This window comes from Paralichthys olivaceus, chromosome 16 (assembly GCF_024713975.1).
Source record: "Paralichthys olivaceus isolate ysfri-2021 chromosome 16, ASM2471397v2, whole genome shotgun sequence".
NCBI classification, from domain to species: domain Eukaryota; kingdom Metazoa; phylum Chordata; class Actinopteri; order Pleuronectiformes; family Paralichthyidae; genus Paralichthys; species Paralichthys olivaceus.
The window spans coordinates 20,645,702-20,673,022 of NC_091108.1; the positions used below are offsets into that span (position 1 = coordinate 20,645,702).

Consider the following 27,321-nt stretch of genomic DNA (forward strand, 5'->3'; position numbering starts at 1 on the left):
AAAATAACGACAAACAAAAAGCCAATATAACCTCTCAAAATTTGGGGGGAAATAAATAAATATATAATAACAATTACACCATATATTGATGTAAACATCTTGATACAACCTTTTTCTCTACTTTCTGTCTGCAGGCATTTCTATTTTTGTTTTTATTGTCTTGCTTGATAAGTCTGATCATGTTATAATCACAAAATATCAATGTGATGTTTTATTATTATTATAAGACGTCTGTGTTGTTCCATTCACTGTGTATGCAATTTTCAATAAAAAGAAGTTTCAAGTGAAAGTCAGAACGAATCGCTATACATTGACAGGTTTCTGCTGTAAACGGTACTGTATTTAAATATATATTAAATCTAAAGTTTGAATAACAGGAAGTTTCACCACAGAAAGAAGTGCACGGCTTGTAAATCTCTTTGAAACGTAATGTGAAATGCTACTCTTTTTATTTTCAGCACGTTCATTTAGTTGCTGTTAAAAGTTAGCATGCTTAAGCACAAGTGCAATACAGGGAGTGTCTGGAATCAATACGTAGTTTTAGTGTTTTCCATTAGAAGTTTTATCTTGATATAAAATGAACAGTGCTTCGTTCGATCCTTGTCCAACTTGACTAGTTTGCCTTAACCTTAACTACGACAGAGACGTGCGACGGAAATACGTCACAGCGCAAAGCATCCTGGTACATTGTGTTTTGCCTGCTCTGCTGACGAACCACCGCTGTCAAAGTTGTCTTCTCTCTCTCATTGAATCCACTGAGGTATTTCCTCCCGTTCTTAAAGAGCAGACCTGTGGGGCTGCTCTGGATTGCTGCTCTCCTCATGTGTGTGTATTAGTGATGTCAGCTAGCTACAGGAGCAGCCTGCCTGGAACCGAGCCAAAGCTTTAACTGCTCTTTGCTTTTCACTCAGTCAGAAACCGTGTTGTTGTAGATAACAGGAACTATGAAGTTCTTGTCAACTCTCATTCAACCATCATCTAGCTGATTGCTGTTGTGTGACTTTGTGACAAACCAACACAGTGACATCTTTCCTCACCCTCTCAGGCAGAATGGGTCGTGGTTATCTTGTAGAAGATGCTGTGGAGAGATATCTGTCTGAACTGTGTGGACAGCCAGCTGGTCCACACACAGGACTGCTCATTGGACAGGTACGTGTTCAACCGTGCGACATTCACAGATACATGTGTCTACGCACTGTCTGTCATCAGTCAAACACATTTTGGTCGAAGTGTGACTGCGAAATACAGGACGTCAATCAATCAGATTGTATTTATGTAGCCCACATTCATAAAGTACAATTTCCCTTATAGTGCTTAACAAGGTGCAACATCTTCTGCCCTTAACCCTTAACAAGAAAGAATGATAAACTACCAAAAAACCTTTTAACAGGGAGAAAAACATAGAAGCTTCAGTTACATGTGAGGGATCCATCTCCCAGGACAGACAGAAGTGCAATAGATGCTTTGTGTAACAACCTTCATGAGAAAAGACAGTGTCTACCATAAATGGAGAGGTGTATCAAGTGGGTATATTGTATATTTTGACAATCTAGTTGTAATTCTAATCTAACTTCAGCTGCCATTATGATGTGACTGCTCCGGTGATCCTGGATCTGCTAAGATAAAGCTCAATACCACACAAGCAGTCTATACTGTGTCTGCTCAAAGTGTAGACTGGCTAATATCATATACATGTTTATCTAAAAAAAAAGTAATTATCATGGAAACACTTTTATTTTGTTCATAAAGTGAAACTTTCATATATCCTAGATTTGTTACACGTGAAGTGAAGTATTTCAACCCATTTATGTTTTGATTTCAATGATTACAACTTACATCTCATGAAAATATTAAACCTGGAGTTAGCAATTCCATAAAGCTTGTCAGTAGACAGAATTTCATGCAAATTGCTGAATATTTCAGAGCTCAGCCCAAAGGGATTTTGTCGTCATGGCGACTCGTACACCTCATAAGCAGGAGTCTGCTGTAGCGTCTGGAGACTTCCTGGACAAGGAGTGGGTTACTGAGCACGCCCGACAGGTGGGTAAAGTTCTAACCTAACACACAACCATGTGGTCTTGTGTATTGAAGTGTTTTTTATTAATCGTGCATCCAGAATAGTTTTTTTAGAGCACACTTTATATGTTTTGTTGATGCAGTGAGCTAATACAGTCAAGGGATGATCGTAAATACGAAAAATGAGTAGTTGTAAAATACATGTATAACTCTGTGCAATAACTCCATATTAGAATTAAATATATGGAACTATTTTCCAAGAGAGGATAAATATGGTTGACAGAAGAGTTCTGGTGTTGTTATCGGTGTCTGTAGACATTTAAACCACGTGTGTCACCTGTAGTATGCATTTGCTACTGGTTTAATCTTTTTAGGTGTCCAGGATGCTGCCTGGAGGCCTGTGTGTATTGGGAGTCTTCATTATCACTGAGAGTGATAGCAAGGACACGCTAACCACACTCCGACAGGTGAGTTTCACTTAAACACAACCGCACCTGTGGCTTGCGTGTTTGTAATCAACGGTTACAACAAGTCCCTGTCGTCTGTTGAGTCCAGAGGCTTGTGTCCTGAATGATTTCCTGTTCATTCTTCTCGTCCGTCCCCTGTCCCACTCTGCTCACCTCAGTCTGCAACAAAACTGTTCCACACTTGTTGTTTTCTCCAAGCTACTCATTATTATATTCTCAGTGTACATTTTCTTTGGAAAAAGTTACAAGTGTTACTAACTAGTCTGCAGCATATTTCTGATTTGGGAAAAACTTGATTTCAGCATGTGAATGCATGACGACCGGGAAGCGTTTCACAGATCCCTCAAACAATTTCCAATTATTTTATGACTTTGTTTTTATTAATATTCTAAAATCAACTCACTAGAACAGAAGCCAGCAGTGAAGTGTATTTTATTATATTGAATTTATTTATCATAATATTTGCATTTAGGCTGACTAAGTTTCAAGTGTCTGCTTGATTTTGATAGCTTACTAAAATCAGCTCAATCCATTGGGCCCCTAGGAATAAAAGAAATTACAGCAACGCTTGCCTAAATTGGTAAATTGGTGTCAGTTGTGTAAATATACAGAACCACTGGTATGTTGCTTTTATGCTGCATTATTAGTTTTTGGCCAGTAAGGGACAGAAAAACATCAAAATCAGCTGACAGGCACAAAGCTGTCACTTATCCCTTGCTCACAAAATTGCTCTGACTCTTTATCTATCTTATCCCTGTGTATGTGTGCGTGTATTGTCTGTGTGCAGCTGGTGTTTGCTGTTGAGAACCTGATCTCCTCAGAGCATCTGTGGACCCCTGAAGATGATGACGTCACAGACTGTGTCACACTTCACGTCAATCCCAAAACTAGAAAGTATCCTTTAGCACAGTCTTCTCACTGGATCCTGTAGCTACCAGACACTGTTTGTAAATATTCTTTAACCCCACATGTAAGGACCGTCTGCAGAACTTTTGATGTCAAAGATCCCAAGGTCAGATTTTAACTTTCATTTTTCACAAAAGCAGCATATGACATATTACCCCTATACTTTAAATAGTTAATGTCTAAGCTCTTTGAGTTCAGAATGGAGCTGAGGAGAAATGTCACTGATCTACCCACAGCAAAGACGAAAGTTTAAATGTTTATTTAATGAATAATCAACCCTTTCACAGAAACTCTCCAAAGATCCATTCTGATCATTCTGAATGGCTTCAAGATTTCCCATCTGTGTAGTTTGAGTTCTGCTGAGGACAAATCACTTGACTCAGATTAAAGATTCAAATTTGTGACTCAACTTTTAGTTGTTTTTACTGACCCAAGTCCCAACTTAGACATTACATTCAGATTTAGTCATGATGATCCCAGTGTGGTGTCATCAGTTATATAACTATCGTTCTCTGTTCCAGAGCATGGCCAAGCCTGCAGACTGGAAGTACCAGTCAGGTGTATGTTCCTCCTGGTCCATGGTGTCGTGTTGTCTAAATGTGGACATGTTGCTACCTCTGCCAAACGACAGAACTGGCACAGAAAACATGGATGTTTGTGTTAAGGTAAAGCATGCACGCACCACACAAGCACAATCACACATTAATGCCTTTTTAGGATTTTCTGGGGAACTGTTCTCAGGTCTGTATTTGTTGCAGGAGGGACTGAAGGCGTGGGCGGACAAGATTAAGACTGGCTTCTGTCTGTTTGATGGAAAAAAGCTACCTGAGGATACAGAGCTTACAGCAGGACAGGTTGTATCAATAAAAAAACACATAAAACTGCATGAAGTAATATATCGAGCTCGTATCTATCCAAGGACGGCTGCGAACAAAAAAAAGTTCTTGCTCAAGGGCACTTTGGCAACAATGGTTGCATTCAAATATATTATTTATGTCATTTTTATTTCTGGACTGATTATAGAGCTGCAACAATCAAAGATAACACAGCAATGGCCCAGCAAACAAATACTGAAAAGTTGTAAAGAAAGTGCTCATGTACATTTGTCACACAAATGCAGTAATTCTACAAGAGAAAGAATAACTTTTTTGTCCTCAAAACTTACGCATCTACAACTCAGACCGACCTTTAGTTTAGTTAAGTTTACTTAAAAAAAAATACAATAAAATCAATTTGAAAATTAATGAATATGAATTAACATAGATTAAGATTTCATTTCATCTGCAGAAACATGCTTGTCTTACCATACCCTACTCTACTCTAAATCATCTAAAAGAAATAAAAGATACAACTCCACTCTCCCCCTAATGTCCATCTGTCCACTACATCGCTGTAGTCTTCTTGCATGCTTTAACGTGTTTTCCATTCCTCTTGTTTTCTGTTCTTCTCATAAAGGATGTCATTGTTTGTCTTTTTTTGTAAACTGAGTTTTTTGTTTTGTTTGATTCTTCCCTATATTATTATTATTATTATTATTATTATTATTTGAATTGCTTCTGCAGACCCAATTTAACAAGGCAGAGTTGGGTCCTAATCTTGATGTCACAACTGGTTTGAGAAATATTTGAGGAAAACATATCAGTGACATGTGACAATGTCCCCATCAAAAAACATTGTTAAGATGCCTTTGAGCAGGGCAGTTAGACAGTAGTTAGAAAGAGAGATACTAAGAGTAGGGCCTCTAAGTTATTTTTCTACACACAATATACAATCTGTGCTTTTTCTGCTGTTAGAATTTTACCAATGTTTTGATGTGTCTGACATTTCACTACAGAAAAGGAATGTGAGACAGAAGTGGTCAGCTCAGCTGCTCATCACACCGGTAAGACAACACAAGATGCTTCATTCATACTGTCAGCTTCTTTACTCTCACTGGCCCTAATCAGTCCACAGCTCAAAGTTTTGTGTTGGCCATCACACTAGTAAGAGACACACAGAAATACAATCATCTAGGGTGTTTCTCAAGACCTTTACATGCAAACCACTTTTAAATATACGAGAATATTTCTATTTAATTGTTTCGTATATTGTTCTCTGTAAAATCACTGCTGATTTAGAGTGGGTGAATTAAGCGATGGTGGCTGAAATGAAGTTTACCATTGTGCATGATGTTAATAAAGGAAGATTGTGACTTCCTGTGTGTGTTAGGGTGAACGGAGGCAAACAGATGTGATCCAACAGTGTGGAGGCAGCATGTCAGTCAGGGGAACAATCCACAGCAGAGCGTATCTACACAACAATAAACCAAAGGCCAAGCTGGCTGAAAAGGTAAAGTGTTAATACATCAGATAGTATCAAATGTAGATGAAACATTCATCCTTAACATTATGAAATATTTCTCATGCACAGCTGCTCAAGAGAGATGTGATTTCTACGGTGAGCACAAGGGTTCAAATGCTCCTGGAGGAGCTGCTGACATCAGAGGAGGAGAGCAAGAGCAGCAGAGACACACAACTGACTGGTACACACACACACACACACACACACACACACACACAGACACACAAATCAGAGAGTTAAAGTAGAAGAGTTTCCTACAACATGGCTCATAAGGAGAAACAACGTGAAGAGGTTTTGGCTAAAAATAAGTTACTTTATTATATTTATCATTATATTTACTTTATAATTTATTTATTGAGATCACATTCACTGGTGCAAACAAACAAATGAGGTAAACTGAAAAAAGGAAACAGGGTTCAATGAGACAAATATAACCCAAATAGGACTCTAGAAAACCAGAGTTAATTATTTCAAATTATATTTCTAATTAAGGACACCTAAAATGAAAGTAAAACCTACCTGACTATACTATTTTAATAAAAAACAAAAGTTTCTCTGTGTAAATGAGGTCACTTTTTTATCTGTATCCTTTAGAGGATAGCCATCGGAGTTAATCACAAACATTTACAAACATAAACCTGTGTCGATCTGCAAAAGACACCCTGGCGAGCTGAGATAAAACAGCCTCCCCGATTGTCAGGCTGAACAAACTCTTAATATTTGCCCATACTCCAATTATTTCTTGTAGATGGGAGGGCAGGACAGCAGCCACTCCAATCAGGATCCTGGGGTTAGGCAGGAAAAGGGAACACATGGGGCCACACTTCGAGCAGTTAGAGCCAATCATGTACAGGGGTTCCTATATCCTGTTCAGCATAATCTCAAACTCTACAGAGAAATGTTTAGACAGGAGGGGTTAGGCATTGTTGATCATTTCAGAAAAGGGTTTTGCTGCCACAGCCTCGTTACGTCAAGCATCTTATAGTGTGTAACGTTAGCCAATGTTAAATAAAATATTGTTATAAAACTTACATTACAGAGTCATGGCAAAGACTTTCTGAGTGTTGGTCAAACATGAGCACACATTTGCCTTCCCTCTTATAGAGCATCAGCTCTTCATCGTCATGGATTCCGCAATATGTATCCCAGAACTTTCCTCTGAGATTTAGCTCCATGTTGCCATGACTGCGTCACATCACATCTAGTCAGTATCCTTTAGCTTATGATTAGCAACTTCACAGGTCAAATATTTAACTAAATTGAGCTCTGAGAAAAGTGAACAGGGCAGCACAACTCAATAAACTGACAGAAGCAAACATATTTTACTCATTTTCACTGAACAGAATTTTTTTCTGACCACACCTTAAGTCAAGTCACCTGTTAAATCAACTAACCCTCACTGTTGCTTCTGAAACAGTTTAGAAACAAATGGAAACTCAATTAACTATTTTCTTTTAATTGCCACTTGTGGCAACTTATATATTGATAACCATAATAACATACGCAGCAAATGTTGAAACTTAATCCATCTCATAATTTTCCTAAATATCTACTAAATTTTAAACCTCGTCTCCTCTCTCTCACTGTGTCTCTCTTTCAGAGCAATTCTGCCTCCCTCGGCGTATCTTCTGTCCTGTAAAAGCGACTGGGCTGGTGTGTGTTTGTGACTACCAGTTCAGTGACGAGGGCCTGTGTGAGATGACTGACCGGCTGAAGGAGATGCTGGACATTGATGCAGCTGAGGAAGACTTAGACACCAGGCAGGAGATGACTGCCGAACTCAGCGAGAGCAATATTAAAGCAGGTCAGGAAAGTTGTTTACCATGGGCTTTATGTGCTGTTCCGTGTTGGGGACACAAGGGGGCAGTAGGCTGTCGTCCCTGTTCTCTTATCTTTCCTTCTTTCTTCTCTCTTTCCTGTGTTTTATTATCTTTCATTAGTGCCTGTATCTGTGTTGTTTTCACCTGCATGTATCCGCTCCATTGCCTGAATCACCCCAATACCTCTCTCTATAGCATGCTTGCCCTCCCGCTTGCCACTTGTGTCTTTTGCTTTGGAATGTTTTATGTTAGCTTCCACCTCATCACAGCAGGCTTCTTCAAAGATGCCGTTTCTTGGCCATCATAATTTTCCTGATGTCCGTTCATGCCATTTCTTCTTGCAGTTTTGGATCTGTTTTCTGTGATCTGGGTGATGTTTGATTTACAACTCCATTGGTGTTGACATTCCTCCTCCCTTAGTTACTCTTGCTCCCATGTATCCGTGTCCCGCACTGATAGCTAGTGATCCCTTTTTTCCGACTTCTCGTCTAAATCTTTAGTTTCATTTTTTTTAACCTGTGATGCCTGATGATTATTTTGATGATTATTTTTTATCATTTATTACTATAATTATAATTATTATTATTATTGTTTTTCTTGTGTTTTCAAACCTGTGGAGTTTTAATGATGCATGCAGATGCTGTTTCCCGGTGAAGCCTTCATGGGACAATGATGAGACACAGTCGCAGATGTATTGTTATTTGATTTTGTTCAGTAATGCCGAACCCTTCTTGTAGTCCAAGTGCTACATTTAGAGAGATTTTTGATACTGCTTCAGGATTGTTGCACAAATGTCCCAGCAATGGAGTCAATATTAAAAAAATGTCCTTGTAAATCCTTGTAATTAACCCAATGTATGTTACTGTTAACATTGTTGACTTGTCTTTCTGTTATTTTATTGTGAAATATTTGCTCATTTTAGGGTCAGACAATCTGATTTCCGTTTTTGTCAGTAAAGTTCCGGTAGAGACGCAGACTTCGTGTTAAGAACGATCTGTCCACAACGATACGAAACGATTAAAAGCAGCTCAACTGAGGAACAAGAGGGAAAGATAGGTGTTTTAGCGACCCTGCGAAGAGGCACAAGGTTTGTATCTGTTGTCAAAGAGTAATGCTAAGATGCAGTCTTGTGTATCAAGTCGATGACTCGTGCTACTAACTTGCTTTCGTTTCTCGTTGAACGCAATCGGTATTAGTTTAAGAGGTAAACCTAATTTAACTGTGAAGAAACACCGCTGACGTGTTGAGGATCCTCCGTGTGGGTCTTTATATCCAGCTCTTACGGTGTTGCTTTGGAGAACTCCAATAAACCTAAGAAAACTTCGAGTCTTGACCTACTTTCTGGAGATATGTCGCAATCAAGTGTCCACTTTTTAACAGCCCACGGGACGCGACCACGCCAGCGGACGTTAGCATTCCCTACGGTCCACGATGTCAGTAAACTCGAGTCGAAATAAATATCACATCTGCTCACCGAGCAGCTGTAGATCACAGAGGGAACTCGGTGTTTTCACTGTTTGTTTCTACCGTGCGTCAACAAAGTCACTGACCAGCTACTCTTATCTTTCTGTTTTCACTTTCTGTTCCTCCCATTCAGTGCTTCACTTTGTTCAGAGGCTTGTGTTGTTAACCAAACTTAACCCCCAAATACAAAGCATGCAATCCTCCAACATGCAATACACACACTCAGTAGAAACTCGTCCATTCTCTCCGCACCTTGGTGTTCATCGTATCATGCACGAGGATCATGCATCAGATATGTTCTGCATTACACTTTTACCCTGCCAGTGGTTTTTAAGTGTTAGATGGGTTTTGTGTTGAAATCAATTTGTTTCAGTAGTTTTAACTAGGTTCCATTAGAGAAAAGACTTTCTGATTTTCCTCACCTTGGCTGAATTCCGCATTCAGACACAATCAGGACATTGCAGAAAAATTAAAAAATCAACAAAACCCTTGGCCGAGATACACGTGATAACTGTGTAGCTGTTGTTTTTTCCCAGTCTGTCAGTCCAGGTAACAGAGTAGATGTGATCTACAGCCCGACAGACGGGTCATGATTCTCAGAATTGTTCAACTCAAAGTCCAAAAACAGTAAACCTGAAGCTCTCAAAATGGAACAATTCCACTACTGAACAGTTAGGTGTTTGTAAAGTTCAGGCAGATAATAGAACAAGTCGTATGTTCATAATTTAACATCACTCCTCTTCTGTAGTGGTAGTGCACTACTAAACAGTCTTTTTATACCGTTACCTTTTCAATATAGATTAAATGATTTTACTGACAAAAAGCATGTAAAGGTCGGTTCATTATTTAAGTCAGTTTTTCATCGATATGATTTATTGAGATATTGCTTTACTGTAGTTAATGCAATTGTGCTTAATGTGTTTCCAGAGGCCACTGAGAAAACTGCTAAAGCCCAAGAAGTGCCTGAGCCCAAGAGAAACAACTTCACAGGTAAAACCCTTTGTACTGAGGAAATTCACCTGTTTCCTGCTGCATCTGTCTTCACCACCCTGACTAGTATGAAAAGAAAAGTTTTATAACATCACAGTAAAAGCAAAGAAAAACAAATGTCTGCCACCGTCAAATACTGGTCACTTATAGTTCTGCTATTTGTTGTCACTGTAACTGTGAAGTCAAGTGTGGAAAAAATGGTTCAGGCTATACAAATGAAAAACCATAATGAATGTTAGAATTACAGTGGGTTCTCATTAGCATACACTAGTCTGATGTAATTATTAGGGATCGATCTGTCAAAATGTTTTATAATTACATCCACATTAATAAAAACAGTTACACTTTTTAGAAATTTGTTACAGACAGGGGCAGGTTCAGAATCTTAAGTTAACACTCACACCCTCACTCTTGGAAATGTTTACAACCTTTACTATTCTAATTTGAGGTCATTTGCTAATATATCACCATGAATTGCCGCTGCACCAGAGCATCATCACACTGATGTGTTCAAGCTGTTATTCTGATTATGTGGGAGACATGGAATTACCTTTAAATCTGTGCATCACTGTTTCCTTTCCAACTTAATGTTTATGTGCTATTCTTGAAATGCATTATCATGCAGGTGATTGTTTATCATGCAAAGATATGAAGTTACCAGTTTAAACATGAAATACAATGAAAAATAAAAGTAATCATCCACCTCTGGGTGGATTCCTCATGTCGAGCTGTGTCCGTCGTGGATAAGTGTGATGGTCACAGTTGTTTCAGAGTAAGTAATCCAGTGATATGATAGTCTGAGAGTGCATTTTTTTAAACACCACTCCCTCTGGTCCATGTTCATCTTCATCCAGCTGTTGTGTACTTTGTGTGGCTGCACATACATAAACCAAAATAGTTGGAGCACTTCAAGATGCACACAGACCAGGCACCCAAGACCTTCCGTCCTCCTTTTATTTAGTCTTTTCTCTCACCTTTTTGAATCTTTCACATCTGTGTAGTTGTTTTACACCTTTTCACAGTTCTTCTGTTTCTCTTTTTAACCATTTGATTTTTCACAAGGCATGTGAGGAAGAGTTAAGCACAAGTTTGTACACTCACTGTCATGAAACTTCTCTTCTGTGTTGTCCAGGTGTTGCCATAGCTACTGCCGCCGCTGTACTTGCCGCTGCTGCCTCAATGCTCTATCTCAATGATGTTTGACATGTATAAACAGCCACCAAAATAAAGTGCATTTGTTCCTAACAAGTGTTTGCTGGTTCTATTGGAAAAGGAGCAAGAAATGGTAGTAATAACAACAGTTCCCTCTGTAGGTATAGCGACAAATGCTGCTTGTAGATGGACATTTCGATGTAGTGTTAAACATGGAGTGTTAAACATGGAGTGTCAAATTGTAATCAGTACCCTGGGTGTTGAATAGATTTTATTAAAGATTGCTGTAGTAACAGGCAGCTGTACGTGTGACATCACTGTTGAGTGTGGTTAAAGGTGCAAGAGAGCCCCAAAAATGTCAGAATGGTTTGACATGGGCAGCCAGAGAGGGCACGAAGTCACTTCTTTAAGTTTGCTGTCAAGTTACACTTGAAGCCTTAAAAACTGCAGCATCTGTTCCAGAGGCTTGATTATTATATACAAATTTCACATGAGCACATTAACTTAAATCCTAGACTGACTTAGATAAATGCAGAAGATGGGCTGAAGAACCTTAATCCCCAGCTGTAGCAAAAATTGAACTGAAGGTTGGACAAGAGGAAGTGAGAGAGAGCCATAAAAGACAAGTGCAGATAGAGAGGTTAGACATAGATCAGATATGATGTATGATCGGATATGAGAGCACTAGAGTGACAGACTCAATAAAATTTTGATTGTTTTTTTCTGTTGCCATTTACCTGCAGTTGTAAATTTACATCTGGTATAGTGGGTATAACAGTTGTAACCAATTAACAAATCAGCCTCTGTCCAGGCCTTCTGGTGCTTTCTCTAATAATTGTTCAGTGCTTCTTCTACGTGCCAACAAGGCAAGAAACTCACACATTAACCAGGGGGTGCGGATGGTTCTTCCCCTCTCTCTTATTTGCGAACTGCATGCCACGGGTTAACAACATGTCTGTTAACAGTCTTGTCCTAATTTAACTTTTGTCTGGTTTGTCCTTGAGACAGACAGGAATGAGTTAAACAGGGAATTATGTATATGTAAGAAAAACATAGGCATGCAGGGCTCCACTCCCCTCACAGGAGGTGGACTTTGGACCCGGCAGTTTTTACTGGTTTGATTTATCCAATGCTCAGCTGCAAAACATGCCCCATGCCCAGCTCTGCTGAACTTTAACCCCCTCGGAGAGTGATAACAGCTCTGTTTGCTGGTCAACCTTATCCACAGGTCTCTCAGTGAAAAGACAATTTGGTTTGGTGGCTTTAAGTGGTCACCCTATCATCGAACGTCTCTGTTTGTAAGAGAAACGGGCTGGATAAGAGCTCGTGCATTGTTCCAATTGGGAGCAGAGCAGTCCCGGACAGTGCTTCGGACCTCTAATCCTGAGACCATCAAGAATCTCCTGAAGATCACTTGAGAGCTTCCCTCTCAAGTTGGACAGAAGCATCATGTTGAGTAAAGACCTTCCAGACATTGAGGTAAAGGATTGAATGAATGTTTTATCTTTTTCCTCAGCAGGAGTCTCCATTTGTCTGTCTTCACAAATATACCATGTATCTACATGTCATGATTTCAGAACAGATTTACAATAAGAACACAGATTTATGCTTTAAATTATTTAATGATTGTGTTTGGTGACAGAGTAACTGTTGTATTACTTTACCGCCAGGTAAAGAAGAAGTTTAGTGCACCTGCTGAAATACCAAACCATTACGGAGTACTATAAATCAGTTGATAAGAAAATTCAAATCACCTTTACTAGTCCTCAAAGCATTTTTTTAAAGTAAAAAGAGGATTTTTACTTTTCAGTTTAGGGATTAGCCTCCACCACTATGGACAGAACACTAATCCAAGAAGGACTTCTGCACAATTTAAGTTACCAACTACCAGGAGATGTAAGCAGCAAATGTTAGGGACATAACCTTAGTTGTCATCAAGTGTTTTTACCTTGAGAGCTTGAGGGTATGCTGAGGCTAAAGGTAAATCTGACTGGCTTGTATGGCAGTACAATGAAAGCCATGTGGCCCGCTCAGTAGATCAGACATCATTACCTTTATGCCTTTTTAAACTGAAAACTGTCCCTCCCAGAACATAGGACAAGATCGGGAGAATATCCCTTGGATGTTCCACCTTGTTAATTAAGTCCTACCACCATTCCATGTAAGCATATATTAGTGACCACGGACGTTAGGGACATATCTTCAGTTGTGTACCTTAGCGTCATCAGGCGTTAACATGCACACAGGTCTGAGTGCCACTTTAACGTGTTACAGCAATGAGACGATTAAAATGATAAACGTCATGTTAAGCGGTTTATGAACCTGTGACTTATGGTCTTTTGTAACAAGCCACGTGTTTTGTGCCATGTGTAAGAAGCTGTAGATCAGTAACGTACGGTCTGAGTGAAGGTATGCAAGTGTAGAGATGTGGAAATAGTTTCAACACATGTTATGAAAGTCTGCATTCATACATGTATGTTTAGAAAACAAGGTTTTGTATGTGTAGAGGAAATTATAAGAACCCGACAAAATATGATGCTATACCTCTTAATTCTGTGATGTGAAACCATCAAGAAACCTGTTACTAAACCGGTAGACTGGATTTGGATATTGATTTCTTGATAAGACATTAGGGAGTACCTGCTGTGACAGGTTGTAAGTACAGGACTCATGGTTAATAGTTTCTTCATTTCTTCTGTTACATATACATCCGACATGGTCACATAACGTCAGTGCATTGACCCTCCTCATTATCTTATCATTTTGACCCCAACCATCCAAACAAGCAAGCTCTCTAAAATGTTCCATGGTATCTGTGTTTTTGCCTGGAGATCTCCATATGTAAAGACAGATAACAGCAGTGGCTCATTAGTAACAGGTTAAGATCAATGTTTCAATGCAAAGTTTCCAATAACAAGCCACAGCTCTAAAAGATACAATTTATTTAACTAGATCCATGGAAATGCACAGATCTTGACAAAAAGTTAGCGGTGGTCCTTGGAGTAGTTGTTGATTGGCGCCTAAAGTTATGTGTTAATCTATTTTACATAATTTCTTACAGAGCATCCTGGCTCTGAATCCCAGGGTGAAGACTCACGCTCCGATCATTTCTACAGCAAACAAGAAGAAAGAAAAGAAACACTGGAAAAGAAACCCTGAAAGAAACTGTGACGTAAGATATAGCACACACATGCTTAGACACGATATAGTAAATAGCATTTTCTCTCTTTTTTACCCAGTTCTTCATTGTTGTTTTTCCTCCTCTCTTCTTTCTCTCAGTCTTGTGTAAAGTTGGAGAACAACTTTGATGATATCAAACACACAACACTGAGCGAGCGCGGAGCTCTACGAGAGGCATCAAGGTGAGCATGAATTATACTATTATTTGTAACATAATTATACAATGTCAACTGAATTGGTATTGGACATGTAGTGAAACATTGTGTTGACGATGGCTTCGGAGGGAGGGGCTGTCACAAAGTTGGGTTCAACATCGGGGTGACTGTCAGCCATCACTGATGGACAATTGCGTTGTCAACTCAACCTTATTACCTTCTACAGGCAAAGAAAGTACGATTGGGTTTTTTAGCCATGCAGCAGCCTTCCATACCTCAACAACTCGGCTGATAGATAAAATGCCATTACATTTTACACTGATTCATTTGTAGTGGTTCCAGAGAATGATGATTCCACATCATATGTCTTTTTCTGTTGGTTCTGTTGTATCATCATAAAATAAATGTCAAACTATCAGACTTTCTCTCCTGACACCTCTTACACTCAAAAATATCTAACCAGCACATACTGGGACTTCTTCACATGAGCTCCTATACTTTGTTTTATTGAACAGGTTTAGAATGTATTACTTAGTTTAAGGTCTCCTACTGTACTGACGCTTTCATGTTGTCACTTTTGAAAGTTGCTTTGGATGTGCATTTGCATTTATAGTTGTTGCTTCCTTTTCTGAATTGAAACAACATTTTTTAATCCCAGCAACTTTGTTAAGCTGTCCAATAAAAGTAAAATATGTGTTTAGGTGTCTAAAATGCGTCGATGCTCCCTGTCAGAAGAGTTGCCCGACTAATCTGGACATCAAGTCATTTATTACAAGCATCTCTAATAAGGTAGTAAAATAAACTCATACACGGTTGCCTACATGAATGATGCTTGCAAAAATGTATCCAATAATGAAAGAATAATAATGAACATGTTAATCGTGTGTGTACCAGAACTATTATGGCGCAGCTCGGGTCATCCTATCCGACAACCCCCTGGGTTTGACCTGTGGAATGGTTTGTCCCACATCAGATCTCTGCGTAGGAGGCTGTAACCTGTATGCCTCTGAGGAAGGCCCTATCAACATCGGGGGGTTACAGCAGTTTGCCATTGAGGTACAAAATATGTGATTAACAGTTTCTGGGATTTTACAACTAAATTACACAGTATGTGTATCTGGTTATGTTTTTAACACCCAAAAACGTCTGTCTCATCTACACATCGGACTTGTCTCTCTCGTTAATTATTTGCCCTTGGCTCACAGTTTAAGAATTATGTAGAAGACATACAAACAAAAACTTTAAAGCAATACTATACAATTTTCTAACTTTAAATAGCAGCTTTTTTTCTTGCCAGTGCTGACTACAGTGGCCACTGTTCACTCCACATTACAGTGTTTTAAGTCAGCCATGACATGAATGCAGTGTATTAAAGAGATTGACAAGGGAATTACTTGTATACATTAAATGTATGTGTGTAATTTTTTCCCAGGTGTTCAGTAAGATGGGCATCCCTCAGATCAGGAATCCTGATCTCCCACCACCTGATCAGATGCCAAAGTCTTACTACAGCCCCATTGCTCTGATTGGCTGTGGCCCAGCATCAATCAGCTGTGCTACCTTCCTGGCCCGTCTGGGATATAATAATATTACTATATTTGAGAGACAGAAATACATTGGAGGGCTGAGGTAACGTATAATTATCTGTCTATGGTGTATCTAAACAGATTATACTTAACACGAAATTATACAAAGCAGGAGTTACAATACAGTAAATTAACCACAATTTAAAAAATCAACAATACTAAAATAATAGCAAATTATTAGTGGATTAATTAGGGAGTGTTGAATCAAAGCGGGGTAACAGAAACAAGTACTGAATCCTGGCCTGCAAGAAATAATCAATCCCATTAATGAGAGAGACACATATACGTATTGTTGTTGAGGCTTTGCAGATTGGCTTTATGAATTTACATGGTAGAATATCTAGAAGAGAGACAAGTAAAACATTCAAATATTTAAAAATATATATTTGCTCTTCCGTGCAGCACAGCAGAAATCCCCCAGTTCCGGCTCCCCTATGAGGTTGTCCAGTTTGAAGTAGATCTGATGAAAGATCTGGGAGTCAAGGTATGAAGTGTCACACATTGTTCTGAAATGGTGAAGCAGTGTTTATAAATAGTGAAATATTATGATGCAATAATTATTATCAAGTCATCTGTAGGTTGCTTAACTTTAAAAATTGCACTTTCTTATATTTCTTGATGATTAATAGTGATAATGGCCTCAGTATATAAAGAAGAACAAGCAGGAAACAAACTAAAGATGTGATAGAAAAATCACTTAGATTTGCTTATATTGTGATAAAATGAAAAAAAAACTGTTGTGTTAAATGTATTAAATATTAGCAATAAGACAGAATCACTGTATCAAGATCTATCTGACAATTTGCACGCTCACAGTTGTTAAAATGTGTGTGTGTATGTTTACAGGTGGTGTGTGAGAAGGGTCTTGGTGTGAACGGAATGACTCTGACGTCCCTAAAGAAGGAAGGATTTAAAGCTGTCTTTATTGGCATTGGTGTGTGCCACTGGCAAAACTAGCTTAGCATTTAGCTTCATTGATACGCATCAAGAAGTTTATCCTTTGAACATACATAGTAAATCTATGTGTGCACTCTCAGCTGTTGTGCAAGTACAGTTTATTAAATTCAACAAATGTATGTTAGCCCTTCACCTTGTAAAATTGTAAAAAGTTGTAATGAACTATTTTAACTTTTAGACAGCTCCCCTTAACAATTTCACTTGGTCTGTTACAAAACCCATTTTCTTCCAATATGTTGTATACATCTGTGTATGTGTTTTTTTCAGGCCTCCCTCAGGCCAACAGAGCTGCAATCTTTAAGGATTTGACCATGGATCAGGGCTTCTTCACCTCCAAAGACTTTCTGCCTTTGGTAGCTTTAGCAAGCAAGAAAGGTAAGTCAAACTTGAAACAACTAAATCCCTTAGAAAGCCAGTCAGATAGAGGCTGTTGACTGTGTGTTTCTGTTTGTCTCTGCCTCTGTCTCCCTCTGTCTAGGGATGTGCCAGTGTCGTTCCTCTCTGCCGGAGTTAAAGGGCGTAGTGATCGTTTTGGGTGCTGGAGACACTGCGTTTGACTGCGCTACCTCCGCCCTTCGCTGCGGAGCCAGGAGAGTGTACGTCTGCTTCAGGAAGGGATTCACCAACATCAGGGCTGTTCCTGAAGAGGTATGACTGTGAGATGGACAGATCTATAAACAGATGGATACATGGAGAATAATAAATGTATTTGTTCTTTTTTTCCTATCGTTCAGATGGAGTTGGCAAGGGAAGAGCAGTGTGAGTTCCTGCCTTTCCTCTCTCCTCGTGAAGTCTTCATGAAGAATGGACGGGTTGCCGGGTTACAGTTCTGTCGCACCGAACAGAACGAGGAAGGGGATTGGCTGGAAGATGAGGAACAGGTTGTCAGGCTAAAGGCAGATTACATCATTAGTGCCTTTGGTTCCATGTTGAATGAGCAGCAAGGTAATGAACCAATAAAGTGACTAATACACCAACTGACTGATTAGATGTCCGAGATAGTATATATTTTTATTGTTACATATGAGATACTGAGTCATGGAGCTTTTCAGATTTGTTGAAGGTGTTTCCAACATGCTATGTTAATCTAATCTGTATTTGGATTGCTTAAAGTGACTGACGCCATGGCTCCTGTGAAGATGACCCGCTGGGGCACTCCAGAGGTGAACACAGACACCATGCAGACCAGTGAGCCCTGGGTGTTTGCGGGCGGAGACATTGCTGGTTTGGCAAACACCTCAGTGGAATCAGTTAACGATGGCAAGCAGGCCTCATGGCACATTCACAGATACATACAGGTACTGCACAAGTGGAGATTTTCTCTATGTCAAATATTTAAAATCCTTAAAGCTGTAATATGCAGGTTCTGGAGATTAAGCATGAAACGAGAAACAAAGACTCCTCCCACCTTTCCCTCTTCCTGCTCTGCTACGCTTCAACCTGCACCCTTGTCTATCTCAGCTATAATACAGGAATCAGGGCTGTCAGTTCATATCGTCATAGTGCCACATTTTAGCCGCCATTATAAGTTTGAAGCATTGGTGAGATAAGGCCTGTAGATAAATTCAAGTTTATTTGTATTGCACAAAATAACACAATATGCATTCATCAAGATCTTACAATAACATAGAGAAACCCGACAGTTCCCACAGCAAGCAAACATTTGACAACTGTGGAGAGAAAAACAGGAAAACAGGAGGAAACATCTGGCAGAATCACACCTAGCGGGCAGCCATTTGCCTCAGCCGGTTGGGGTAAGCAGAGAAAAATGGGAAAGAGATGAGTGGTGGATAGAAAAGAGGGATTAGAGACCAGGAACTGTTGTATAACCATCATATTTAAGCTCTGTCTGATTGGTTAAAAGGGTGAGGCTCACTTTAGAAATGAATAGAATATCTTTTCACTTCTGCCTGGCTGTTCAATGAGTCTGGGTCAGTGAAGCCTTGGACCACACCTCTTCACATTAAGATATATTTTATACATTTTGGTATGTGTGGCTCAAGAGGTAGAGGAGATTGGTCACCAATCAGAGAGTTAGTGGTTTGATCCCCAACTCCTCCAGTCCTGTCCTTGGGCTAGACACTGAACTCCAATTCCCACTGATGGCTGTGGTAGCAGCATGTGAATGGGAAGTATGATGGAGTATCACAATATATAGAAGAGCTGTATGAATGTGAACTGTGGTGTTTAGTCCTTTGAGAGGTCATTAAGACTGGAAAAGTGCTACATAAATGCAGTCCATTAACCATTTAAAATTGTTCATGGTTATGTTTTCATGTTGGAGGAACCTTTTTAATAGAATCATTGTTCTCCAAACCCTATTTTTCCTTTCTTTTCTATCTCAGGTCATGAGTGTAATTTTGTTCAGCTTATTTTTTTCTTAAACTCTAAGTACTACCATGATCATGAATAATGGGATGTGACATTTGAAGTGTTCACATCACACCTAACAAGATAATATGTAATATTTAATGTTGATTTAAAAAGCTGCCCTTCACTCCCTCCCTCCTGTAGTCCCAGCATGAAAAGATAGTGGACCCAGTCCCAAAGCTGCCATTGTTCTACACTGCTATAGATGAGGTGGACATCAGTGTGGAGGTTTGTGGAATAAAGTTTCCTAACCCATTTGGCCTGGCCTCCGCTCCTCCCACCACCAGCACGGCCATGATCAGAAGAGCTTTTGAACAAGGATGGGGTTTCGCTCTGACCAAGACTTTTGGACTGGACAAGGTACAAATACACCATGATCACACGGTTTGGAAGTACACAGATAGTATGTTTCGTTGTTTAGTTTTATTTTAACACAAATTGATGTTATGAAATACCCTATAGGAGATGTGTTAGATTTCTCCATCACCACCAGCAAAAGAACATGGATCACCCACGTCCATATGCTCAATTTCAGTTTATCCACTTTAGGTATTTTGAAGAGGCCTGTAAATGCTTGTCAAAGAGCGTTTTACATCATTGTACTAAACCTGTGTCTCTGCAGGACCTGGTGACCAACGTGTCTCCTCGTATCGTGCGTGGCACCACTTCAGGTCATATGTTCGGACCAGGCCAGGGCTCCTTCCTCAACATTGAGCTCATCAGTGAGAAGACAGCAGCCTACTGGTGTCAGTCAGTGGCTGAGCTGAAGAAGGACTTCCCCGACAATGTCAGTAACATCACATTTGCTGTTGTTGCCTGGGAAGTGTTGAGCATTTGAAAATGAATCTGTCCCTGTCTCTCTGTTAGGTGGTGATCTCCAGTATAATGTGCAGTTACAACAAGGAAGACTGGACAGAACTAACTAAGATGGCAGTGGTGAGACCAACAGCTATCCAAAAATATAATATCACTCATAGAGCACACAGGGTATAATTATGGTGTAATTACACAGTGCATCAAATGTTTCAAGTTTGTAGAAATATATATATATATATATATATATACATATATATATATATGTTTATACTTTTTATATATATATTTTATGTTTAGGATTCAGGAGCAGATGCACTGGAGCTGAATCTGTCCTGTCCTCACGGGATGGGAGAGAGAGGGATGGGACTGGCCTGTGGACAGGTGTGGGCACGCACACACACACACGCACATGCACATGCACATATACATACAATTGTACAGCCTGTGTTTTTATGTGTGTTTTTCATTAGGACCCGGTGCTTGTGCGTAACATCTGTCGCTGGGTGCGTGCAGCCTCGTCCATTCCGTTCTTTGCCAAACTGACACCAAACGTGACTAACGTTGTTGACATTGCCAAAGCTGCTCATGAAGGTAAACACACCTCACCACACTTGCACCCTTCTATTTCTTCCCTCTATGCCATTTCTGCTATTTCTTTTATTGCATATTAAATCATTTTAATCTAAGTATGTAAAGAGTCTTGCACACATGTTGACTGTTGTTACTGTTGTGTCATTTCGTAGGCGGAGCAGATGGAGTCACTGCCACCAACACAGTGTCAGGTATGATGGGACTGAAGGCAGATGGCTCGCCTTGGCCAAGTGTTGGAGTGGGAAAACGCACCACGTATGGAGGCGTGTCGGGTAAGACACACAAAAAAACCCCACAAACATACATACAATCCCTTGAAATTGTTAGTAGCATACATCACTACTGTAAAAGTACAAATCTTAATAGAGCACTGCCAATAAACCTAAAGGAAGACTGGAAAAGGAAAGAGTAAAAAGGAATGATCAAAATGAAAGCAGCAGAGTTTAAGATGTATTGACTTTTACTTCTTAATGTGGGTTGAGCTTGTAAATCTCCAATATTGAGCATCTTGCATCAGAGCCGCTCTGCCTGGTAAACAGCCATGTTTACAATTTTGTAACACCGGCTTTCTGTTACATATTTGTGGTCATGCAGAGAATAACCCAATTGATCCTCAAGGCTCAGTCTAGAGCCACAACACTCTTTATGTGTTTACAAATGTTTGTCCTTACTCTTGTTGAGGGTTAAGAACAGAGGATGTCACACCTTGTGAAGCCCTATGTGATAAATTGTGATATGTGAATATGGGCTGTACAAATAAAATGTAATTGATTGAATTACATTTAATGTAAAGTAACACATGTACATATGGATTGATGACAAGTAAATACACAGTACACACTAGACCCACACCTTCACTTAGTGGCTGCAGGTTAAAAGCACCATGAAGGAGGAGTTTCTGATTGTTTCACCATGTACTGATTGAATATTACTTTGACTCAAACTTGAGATAGTTACCCATTAAAAAAACATCATTGCTCAGTTTCCAGATTTCACCAAAATGTTGAAATTAATTGAAACCTCAGGTTGAGGGAATTCCCGGTTGACCTTTGGGATTCATAGGTGACATGAACAGAAGCAGTAGTACTGGATTTCAGATTATCCTGACACATCATGTTCATACTGCACTACTCCCCCAAGGGGTGATTCTCCCAAACACTGAGCACTTTTCATATTGTGTGCAGGAAACGCCATCAGACCCATTGCTCTCAGAGCGGTATCAGCAATCAGCAGAGCAATCCCTGGTTTCCCTGTTTTGGCCACTGGGGGCATTGACTCAGCAGAGACTGGATTACAGTTTCTCCACGCTGGAGCGTCAGTGTTACAGGTGATATGTTACTGCTTTGATGGTACAGTGCACTGAGCCAGTGTTCATTATTAAATATATGATGTCAGTCAGTATCAATATGAGGCTATTTATTAAAGTAAAGCAAAAAATTCTTGATATACAGAGAGTTAATATTGTTTGTCAGTATTACAATATTGCAATAAAATGTATTATATATATACGTGTGTTTCTTGTTAATACACGTCTGTCTCCCTGTGTCTCATTACAACAGGTGTGCAGCGCAGTTCAGAACCAGGATTTCACAGTTATTGAGGATTACTGCGTAGGTATGTAACTGTGTACACTGTATTTCATTCTTGGTGAAAAAACATCAAGCTTACACATCATATTTAACCCAAAAGCAAAACATTAACAAATTTTTTTTTTTTTAACATAGTCCTGCAAGGAAAACATATTTTAATGCACTGGTCCTATAGTTTTTGAAAAATCCCTTTATTTTTTATTGATGAGCAATAAATCTAGCAGAGTGCTGTAAATAATGCTACTCACTCTTCTCAGAGCTTTTATAACATCTTCCTCACACCCAGGTCTGAAGATGTATACACACACTGATTGCCCTCAATCCTCCTGAACTAACCAGCAGCCTGAAAATGTTCTGGTGTATGTGTGAGATATGTAAGATATGTTCACGATATGATGATGGCAACACTGTAATTGTATGAATCCAGGTCTGAAGACCTTGTTGTACCTCAAGAGCCTGGAGCTGAAGGACTGGGACGGCCAGTCTCCTCCAACAGAGAGACACCAGAAAGGAAAACCAGTTCCCAGACTGGAAGAGCTGGTTGGACAGGTATCGCTACTTACTCCTAATGTTTCTATTTATGTAATTATACTTTTATTATATTATTTTAACCACTACTGTAAAGAAGTAGTTAATAGGTTGTTTGGTCCTGAATATGCCTGCAAGAAGAGACACCACCCATCTATTTAGTTAAATCTAATCTGTCCTCTAAACAGTTGATTGTTGCGTGTTTGCGTTTGTGTGTGTATAGAGCCTCCCCAGCTTTGGTCCATACCTCCAGAAGAGGACAGAAGCCCTTGCTAAGTACAAGAAACAGCTCAGAGAATCTGTGAAAACTGATGTCATAGAAACCAACGTCACTCGGGTTGACCAACCCAAAAGACCCGTCCCTGCTGTCAAGGTGGCTTTGGTTTTTTTGAAGCTAATGTACTTACATGATTCTTGCTGTTCTGGGTTTGTACCCTCATGGTTGATGCACTTCTTGGAAGTTGCATCAGCTAAATGAAATGCAATGTAATATAAAAGGTGCAACATACACACATACATACATACAGTATACATACACACACAAACACACATTCATCATATTAATCTAAATGCTTTTTTCTGTGATATATGTTTCTAAGCGAGTATGCATTTGTGCTTTGTGTGTGCTGTGTATGTGTGTGTGTGTGTGTGTGTGTGTTTGTGTGTGATAATGGCTGTGTTTGTAGGATGTGATAGCCAGAGCGTTGCGCTACATTGGAGCATACCAGGATCTTAGCAACACAGAGCAGGTATGACTGTTTTTCTCACATCTTATGGCTTTTTTATGTTCTTAGGATTAAAAAGGTGCATCTGATGTGACTGTCGTCATTAAAATTAACTGAAGGGATAGATTTCTATTCTTACATTCTTGACAGAAGAAGATAGAAATGTGTGAGTTTTGATGCACAGTAGTAATCATCTTTAGCATTGACCATATATAAAGATGGACATTTATAAAGATGGACAACATGATGGCTCCCAAAAGTGAAATCAAATAATTTGGATCCCCTCCTGGTGGCTTGTGGCAGGATAGATCATAAACTCTGCCTCCTTCATGTTAGTGGATGAGACATGGACCAAACTAAAAAGTCAGAATACATGTTGAATAAATCTCCATCAAATGTGTTTTATGTCATTATATGTAATTGTCACACTAGTGTGTTCAAATGTCTGGTTTCAGTTAACTTTGAGATGCTTTAAAAACAGGGTGACACGTTATGATTGAGAGCTGAGACTGACTTGTGATTTGTTGAGCACATGTATCAGCAGGACCTCAACACCGCACCTTCACTTTGCAGACTCTGCCTCCAAATTATGTCATCAGTATAAGATGCCAGCACCTGTATCCAGGATATTTTGGCTTCATTATTGTACAGTGGGAGAAAGTGGAGAAACATCGTCCACGTCAGTGATCTATCGTCCCACAGTAAAGGCAGCCTCTACCAGAGATAGGTCTTTCTAATATAAGGTTGCAAAATAAATTGGTTGTGTAAAAACTGACAGATAAAGTTGGCAAGTCAAAATGTTTTTCAAGCATCTTTTATATTTACACTCAAATGAAGTCTAACTTAAATAAAGTTTATTTAAAGAAGATGACCACAGTGTGAGCAATTTTAACAAAAACAGAAAGGCAGCAAAGCCTTATTATGTCTTTGTGATGCAATGTTCAGTTTTATATCAGAGCACAATGTTACTGCTACAGTTTTAGCCACGATATGTAGAATACTTCTCCAGTTATATTAATAGAGGCTCTCTACACTGTATCCTTGGTGTTTTGGCTGCGGTCACGAGGGAACTTGGACCACTGAACTGCTCAAATTGTAGAAATGGCAGAAAATAAACCAATTGTTCGAAAGCTTGATTATTGATAATTCAGTCAGATAATCAGTTGTCCTAACCACCTACACTGCACATCAAATCAAAGTCTAATTTTGTGGTTAAAACTGGGCAAAATCTGAACAGTGGCAGTTTTTGTTAAGTTTAAGAATCTGTTCTTATAATAAACATTTTGGGTAAATAAGAAGGATGTTCATTTCAGACCACTGCATCTAAATATTATCATATGTTGGTGAGAGACACGAAGTACTAAATATATATATTTTATATTAAGATAATAATAATGACTGTAAACGATCCTAACCCTGACCCTCATCTGTATTCTCAGGTCCAGGCTCTGATTGACGAAGAAATGTGTATCAACTGTGGCAAATGTTACATGACCTGCAATGACTCTGGATACCAGGTATGTGTGTCTGCCTGTCATATGAGGATTGTAGTCTCTCCTTCTGCTTGTTTAAGGCTGCCTAATTCCTGTAACACCCATTTTCTCCCATACAGGCCATAACGTTTCATCCAGAAACCCACTTTCCGTTGGTGACTGACAGCTGTACGGGCTGCACTCTGTGCCTCAGCGTCTGTCCAATCATAGACTGCATCAAGATGATTGACAGGACAACACCCTATCATCCTAAGAGGGGCGTACCCATCAGTGCCATCTAAGAGAAATCAAAACTTTATATGGGCTAAGTAATTTTCTGTTTGAGACATTGTTTCCTGTTAATCTGATTTATCATTGGATGATGTAAAGTGATCGAAAAATGACATCCAATATGAGTATCATCTTGAGAGAGAGAGAGAGAGAGAGTGGGGGTTTATTGGAAAATTTTATTTTAGTAGTTCTAGCTAGGTAGAAAGAGGCAAACATTTTCAAGTTAAATAGTCATCATAGAGACATCGAAATTATTTTTTCAATAATATAACTGTAGTTCTGATTTAGATTGCTTTAATTGTAATTCTTGCTTTGTTGGTATCCTTCTGTCCTTTGTGTTGGTTGTGATGATGGCCTATTTCAAATGAAATTACCTTTCACCGTATATGAAGTGTATTGATGTAATCGGAAATGCATCTTTAATACAGTATAGTCTGTGATTTAAATAAAGGTTTTTTGACGCAGCAAACCATCTGCGCAGAGGAACACAAGCCAATATGATTCTTCTAGAAATCAGACACAAACAGGAAAAACCGACTAACCGAACTTATATGGACCATGTGTTATAAAGGGGTTGGAGGATTGGCAGTAATCTAAAGGTCAGAAAAGAACCCACAACCAAAGGTCTTTATGAGGATTCCAGAGGGAAGGTGCCTGTTCTTCTTCCTCCTCCTCTGAAACCATCTCGCTCATTTACATGTGTCATTAATATTCATGACTGAACATTTTTACAGATGAAAACTACAAAAAACACTGAGCGGACTGCTTGTGTTGCTTAAGTAAAGAAGAGAGGGGAAAATACATTTAATTATTCACAATGTAACATAATAATGAGGTGCATCAATAATCAGGGAAATATTTAACATTGTCAGGATATTTTTTCCTAATTAATACATCAGAAGGATTAGTTTTTATTTCCAATCATCACAGAATCTCTTCATTTTAGTCTGAGCTCCAGTGACAGAATAAAAGTGTAAAAGCATCAACACTGTGAGGATTAGATCATCGTTCAAATGAAATTATGCTTTAAGTGTTGTCATATATTTATTTATTGCAATAAACTCAGTCACTATTTGCTGGATGCTCTGTTTTAAAACTAGAAACTCTGGAAGATTAACGTGGTTCCACAAATCTAAAGAAAATCAATTGCTTTATATTATGAGTTACTTAAATATAAACTCTTAAAGTAATGGCTTCAGATGCCTCACGAGTTTGAGCCTTTGGAAATGCTGACTTACTGAGCCAAAATAATCTTGATACACTAGCTGATAAAAGATATCCAGATCTCTGTTTAAATGGAGGTTCCATTGTATAAAATGAATTTTAAAAAGTAAGAATTGTAAGAACCTATGATCCAGGCCTTACAGTAGCTGATCATTTTTGTGATTTTGTTTCCACATGTTCTTCATTTTGTTGACTGATGTTCTTCATCAATCTTTTGGCAGTGCGTTCTGAGACATTCAGATTGTCTGGAACAAAAATTGGATCAGCTTAGATTAGCACTTTACCCATTTCCACAATTAACGTTTTTCCTCATGGATTTGCAGTTTAACATTTATTGTTAGTCATTAAAGTAAAACTATTAGAGTTATTGTAGGTGCAATATAAATAATATGCATAGCATACATACCTCTTACAGTCAAACTGCCATTATTCTATGACATAGTTTTTGAAAGCACAAACAGGATGCACACACACACACACACACCCACAGATGCACTTTGCTCTACATTACTGTGCCTTCATAATGCAGTCTTAAATATGTGTATCACCAGATCATCTATTGTTAATGCACAGGCTAGTACCCGTGAACATGTACGAGTTTTGGGGGGGGGGAGATCCCATGTGGGCCATTAACAATGGAAAGACTTGAACTGGTTACAGAGATGGTTCGAGCATTTAGGAT

General features: G+C 39.1%; 2 protein-coding genes across 6 annotated transcripts; both read left to right on the plus strand.

The window, feature by feature from the left end:
- Positions 1–622: 622 nt before the first annotated feature.
- odr4 (odr-4 GPCR localization factor homolog) lies at positions 623–12,520 on the plus strand. Of its 5 annotated transcripts, none has more exons than XM_069511629.1 (14): positions 623–760; positions 1,046–1,149; positions 1,924–2,040; positions 2,391–2,483; positions 3,271–3,377; positions 3,459–3,495; positions 3,911–4,054; positions 4,148–4,243; positions 5,224–5,271; positions 5,598–5,717; positions 5,799–5,910; positions 7,330–7,533; positions 9,941–10,003; positions 12,384–12,520. In XM_069511629.1, exons 2-14 carry the CDS (start codon positions 1,051–1,053, stop codon positions 12,455–12,457), a joined length of 1,314 nt encoding a protein of 437 aa, XP_069367730.1. In that variant the 5' UTR covers positions 623–760; positions 1,046–1,050; the 3' UTR covers positions 12,458–12,520. The 5 variants fall into 5 exon arrangements, with proteins under 5 accessions (XP_069367730.1, XP_069367731.1, XP_069367728.1 ...); XM_069511630.1 differs by lacking the exon at positions 12,384–12,520 and adding an exon at positions 11,136–11,248; XM_069511631.1 differs by lacking the exon at positions 12,384–12,520 and adding an exon at positions 11,136–11,248 and having other exon boundaries at positions 706–823.
- Positions 12,384–25,901, plus strand: dpydb (dihydropyrimidine dehydrogenase b). The gene is made up of 25 exons (XM_020111116.2): positions 12,384–12,634; positions 14,217–14,327; positions 14,435–14,517; positions 15,192–15,279; positions 15,385–15,546; positions 15,923–16,119; positions 16,479–16,560; positions 16,923–17,010; positions 17,301–17,408; positions 17,512–17,681; positions 17,768–17,978; positions 18,147–18,331; positions 19,548–19,763; positions 20,026–20,190; positions 20,271–20,339; positions 20,517–20,600; positions 20,690–20,810; positions 20,963–21,082; positions 21,995–22,137; positions 22,370–22,424; positions 22,827–22,948; positions 23,151–23,300; positions 23,614–23,676; positions 25,092–25,169; positions 25,265–25,901. Exons 1-25 carry the CDS (start codon positions 12,605–12,607, stop codon positions 25,424–25,426), a joined length of 3,063 nt encoding a protein of 1,020 aa, XP_019966675.2. The 5' UTR covers positions 12,384–12,604; the 3' UTR covers positions 25,427–25,901.
- Positions 25,902–27,321: the final 1,420 nt, after the last annotated feature.

Excerpts from the sequence above, each read along its gene's own strand:
- odr4 (XM_069511627.1), top strand. The coding sequence starts at position 1,051 with ATGGGTCGTGGTTATCTTGTAGAAGATGCTGTGGAGAGATATCTGTCT. Across the intron at positions 3,496-3,910 it reads TTGATGTCAAAGATCCCAAG|AGCATGGCCAAGCCTGCAGA; the intron begins GTCAGATTTTAA and ends TCTCTGTTCCAG. Across the intron at positions 7,534-9,940 it reads CGAGAGCAATATTAAAGCAG|AGGCCACTGAGAAAACTGCT; the intron begins GTCAGGAAAGTT and ends ATGTGTTTCCAG.
- dpydb (XM_020111116.2), top strand. The coding sequence starts at position 12,605 with ATGTTGAGTAAAGACCTTCCAGACATTGAG. Across the intron at positions 21,083-21,994 it reads CACGTATGGAGGCGTGTCGG|GAAACGCCATCAGACCCATT; the intron begins GTAAGACACACA and ends TATTGTGTGCAG. Across the intron at positions 23,301-23,613 it reads GACCCGTCCCTGCTGTCAAG|GATGTGATAGCCAGAGCGTT; the intron begins GTGGCTTTGGTT and ends CTGTGTTTGTAG.